General features: G+C 44.4%; 1 gene segment (V, D, J or C); it reads right to left on the bottom strand.

Moving 5' to 3' along the window:
- Nucleotides 1-1,068: 1,068 nt before the first annotated feature.
- On the bottom strand, nt 1,069-3,813 carry LOC131382633 (immunoglobulin kappa variable 2-40-like). The segment is given in 3 exon segments: nt 1,069-1,115; nt 3,093-3,392; nt 3,765-3,813. Coding segments are annotated over 3 exon segments (396 nt in total).
- Between the last annotated feature and the right edge of the window lie 930 nt (nt 3,814-4,743).

Raw genomic sequence — 4,743 nt, 5'->3', positions numbered from 1 at the left:
CTGTGTCTTTTAATTGGAGCATTTAGCCCATTTACATTTAAGATTAATATAGTTATGTGTGAATTTGATCCTGTCATTACGATGTTGGCTGGTTATTTTGCCCGTTAGTTGATGCAGTTTCTTCCTAGCAGTTTCTTCTTTACAATTTGGCATGTTTTTGCAGTGACTGGTACTGGTTGTTCCTTTCCATGTTTAGTGCTTTCCATGTTTAGTGCTTCCTTCAGGAGCTCTGGTAACGCAGGCCTGGTGGTGCAAAATCTCTCAGCATTTCCTTATCTGTAAAGGATTTTATTTCTCCTTCATTTATGAAGGTTAGTTTGGCTGGATTTGAAATTCTAGGTTGAAAATGCTTTTCTTTAAGAATGTTGAATATTGGCCCCCATTCTCTTCTGGCTTGTCGAGTTTCAGCTGAGAGATCTGCTGTTAGTCTGATGGGCTTTCCTTTGTGGGTAACCCGACCTTTCTCTCTGGCTGTCCTTAACATTTATTCCTTCATTTCAACCTTGGTGAATCTGATAATTATGTGTCTTTGGGTTGCTCTTCTCAAGGAGTATCTTTGTGGTGTTCTCTGTATTTCCTGAATTTGAATGTTGGCCGGCCTTGCTAGGTTGGGGAAGTTCTCCTGGATAATATCCTGAAGAGGGTTTTCCAACTTGGTTCCATTCTCCCTGTCACTTTGAGGTACACCAATCAAATGTAGATTTGGCCTTTTCACATAGTCCCATATTTCTTGGAGGCTTTGTTCATTTCTTTTTACTCTTTTTTCCTCTAAACTTCTCTTCTTTCTTCATTTCATTAATTTGATCTTCAATCACTGATACCCTTTCTTCCACTTGATCCAATCAGCTATTGAAGCTTGTGCGTGTACCACGTAGTTCTCATGCCATGGTTTTCAGCCCCATCAGGTCATTTAATGTCTTCTCTACACTATTTGTTCTAGTTAGTCATTCATCTAGTCATTTTTCAAGGTTTTCAGATTCTTTGCAATGGGTTCAAACATCCTTCTTTAGTTCAGAGAAGTTTGTTACTACTGACCTTCTGAAGCCTTCTTCTGCCAGCTCATCAAAGTCATTCTCCATCTAGCTTTGATCCATTGCTGGTGAGGAGCTGCAATCCTTTGGAGGAGAAAAGGCACTCTGCTTTTTAGAATTTTCAGCTTTTCTGCTCTGGTTTCTCCCCATCTTTGTGGTTTTATCTACCTTTAGTCTTTGATGATGGTGATCTACTGATGGGGCTTTAGTGTGGATATCCTTTCTGTTGATGTTGATGCTATTGCTTTCTGTTTGTTAGTTTTCCTCCTAACAGTCAGATCCCTTAGCTGCAGGTCTATTGGAGTTTGCTGGAGGTCCACTCTAGACCCTGTTTTCCTGGGTATCACCAGCAGAGGCTGCAGAACAGCAAATATTGTAGAAGAGCAAATATTGCTGCCTGATCCTCTGGAAGCTTCATCCCAGAGGGGCACCCAGCTATATGAGGTGTCAGTCAGCCCCTACTGGGAGGTGTCTCCCAGTTAGGCTACACAGGTGTCAGGGATCCACTTCAGGAGGCAGTCTGTCCGTTCTCAGATCTCAAACACCATGCTGGGAGAACCACTACTCTCTTCAAAGTTGTCAGACAAGGACGTTTAAGCCTCCAGAACTTTCTGCTGCTTTTTGTTCAGCTATGCCCTGCCCCCAGAGGTGAAGTCTACAGAGGCAGGCAGGCCTCCTTGAGCTGCGGTGGGCTCCACCCAGTTTGAACTTCTCGGCTGCTTTGTTTACCTACTCAAACCTCAGCACTGGCAGATGCTCCTCCCCTAGACTGGCTGCCACCTTGCAGTTCGATCTCAGACTGCTGTGCTAGCAGTGAGCGAGGCTCCGTGGGCATGGGACACTGAGCCAGGCACGGGATATAATCTCCTGGTGTGCCGTTTGCTAAGACAGTTGGAAAAGCACAGTATTAGGGTGGGAGTGTCCCAATTTTCCAGGTACTGTCTGTCACGGCTTCCCTTGGCTAGGAAAGGGAATTCCTGGACCCCTTGCCCTTCCCGGGTGAGGCAATGCCCCGACCTGCTTCAGCTCGCCCTCTGTGGGCTGCACCCACTGTCCAACCAGTCCCCTTGAGATGAACCATGTACTTTAGTTGGAAATGCAGAAATCACCCGTCTTCTGCGTTGATCATGCTGGGAGCTGTAGACTGGAGCTGTTGCTATTCGGTCATCTTGGAATGCCTGCAGTTTATTTTTAATACCAACTTTCCAAATTTCAAGAACTCCTTATTTCCATCAGCAAGATTCCATTGTAATCAAAGAGTTTTAGTATTAGTATCTTGTGTCTGCTATGAAATTACAAAATCTATTTGACACTCAAGAACAAGATGTTACTGATTGTCCTCAGTCAGCTCCCCCTGAGGAGAACTAGTGGAGAATCCTGTCTTTACTGTCTCATGGAGTGGAGAAGAATGGGAAATAGAACAACAGGAATTTAAAAAGTGGGAAAATACCAATTTTATGTATAACCAAATATTTTCTTTAAAATTTACCAAAAATTGCTAAGCCTTAAGATGTATTCAACATGTTATGCCAGAAATGATCAATTGTCTGGCTGTTTTGCTCAATAAATTTCAACGAATGTAGGCAAGGAAGGAGGATTCCATTCTCCTTTTCCTTTTGTCCCAATTTTTTACTCACAGAGTCCTTGAACATCCTCATTTTCCTGTTGCTTATGAGAGTGAAGGCTGTGTGAGGTGACAGGAACATAAACAAGGGTGCTGACCTGGCACAATGTTTCACACCTATACACTCAGCATGTTGGGAGGCCATGTCAGGTGAGTGGCTTGAGCCCATGGGGTTGATAACAGGCTGTGCCACATGGTGAAGTACCGATGCTATGAAAAATATAAAAATTAGCCATGCTTAGTGACATGCACCTGTCGTCCCAGACAGAGTCTTCAGAAGCATACTCTGACCTGATTCCTCCAACAACCTCCTCTTCTGCAGTCTCAGAGACCCTGCTGAGCTGCTCCCAAGACAAGCAGGGCATGTGAGCAGCTGGGACACCCCAGCAGAGAGATTTCTGTTCAGGGCTATACCACTGTGGGAGGAAGCTCTCTACTTTGCATGCAGTAATAACACCCAACATCCTCAGCCTCCACCCTGCTGATTTCCAGTGTGAAATCAGTGCCTGACCCACTGCCACTGAACCTGTCTGGGACTCCAGAGGCCCGGTAGGAAACAAAATAGATCAGGAGCTGTGGAGACTGGCCTGGCTTCTGCAGGTACCAATACAAATAGGTGAATCCATGATCACTATCCATGAGGCTCTGACTAGACCTGCAGGAGATGGAGGCTGGCTCTCCAAGGGTGACAGGCAGGGAGAGTGGAATCTGGGTCATCCCAATGTTCTCGCTGGATCCTGAAATAATAACAGAGAAGTGCATGGTTATATAGATCACCATGAGCAACTTTCATGATTTCCCTTAAGATTTTGATTTAGTTACATATTTTTTAAAATTTTGATTTATATCATTAAAAGTAGACTTTCTAATTAATCCAATATTTATTAGCCAGCAGGGAACCCTCTATTTTCAAGATCTTAATCAGAGCACTGGTCATTGTTCCTGGGAGGTGATTCATACTTATTCCTGACACAACAATATGAATTCTGTTTTCTGGAGCATAGACCATGTGCCTGTACACATGGTTGAAATAAATATAGGAAGCTGTGGAGCCACCAGAACTCACCCTCTCTCCCCATTTTCCCACCTCATTTTAATCCTATCCTTACCAGGGACCCAGAGCATTAACAGCCCCAGGAGTTGAGCAGGGAGCCTCATTGTGAGAAGGTGACCTGTTGAGTCCTGATCAGTCAAGGTGAGGCTAGAGCTGAGCTTTTATCTCAGACTCAAAAGGGAAGAACCTCCCTAGGGTACAATATGCAAATCACCTGGTGGGTGCAGCAGTGTGGAAAAGGTTGATGGGGCAGGTGGAAGATCTCTTCTGTGAACAATATGACATAAAATGTTTGTTGGAGTAAAACAAACATAGTTCAAATCAAGTTTGCCTGTGGTCAAGGGAAGAAGGCTCTGACTGTGAAAGTTGGGACCTTGGGCAGGGACACATTGTGTAGTGCATGCCACACTGAGAAAGCACAAGGACCCTGACAATGTGGAAATGTGTTTCTAGGATGCATCTCTGGGAGGTGAATGCCGTCCTGCATGGCTCCCTCCCAGTCCATCTAGAGAAGAAAACAGCCCCATTCCCACAAGCACTGATGGGCAGAGGGCCTGCAAATAAAAAGTGCTCCTAAGCCAGTTCAAGTGTTTCCTGGTATATGCTGTTTCCAGGATAAAGGCTCAAGATCTTGCAATGCAAGTGTTAGAATCTCCCCTTCCCTGGGATCTGGAAAGTAGGCCCCAAAAGAAAGCTCTGTCCAAGGGCCTCACAGAGAGAATAGTGTGGGTCTTTACGTTTAGAACCAAGAGCCCAGCATAAGTAAGAGGAAAAGGCACAAGAATGTTATGCCTCAGACAGTGAATATAAAATTCCTAGTGACCAACTTTTCAATCTGGGATAATCCCATCATAATCATCTCACATATACAAGATTAACCAGCAGAATCGCATAGGTAAGAATTTCCTTGGTTAATGATACAGACCAATAAGAAATAACATTGCATTATGCTTTTCCTAGTCGTGCTTAGGAAAACTCTCCTCACACAGTCTCCCTAGTCATGTGGGATCAGGTCCTATCAGGGCTTCCAGGTT

This window comes from Hylobates moloch, unplaced genomic scaffold (assembly GCF_009828535.3).
Source record: "Hylobates moloch isolate HMO894 unplaced genomic scaffold, HMol_V3 SCAFFOLD_350, whole genome shotgun sequence".
Taxonomy (NCBI): Eukaryota; Metazoa; Chordata; class Mammalia; order Primates; family Hylobatidae; genus Hylobates; species Hylobates moloch.
This window is presented reverse-complemented; position numbering and strand designations above follow the sequence as displayed.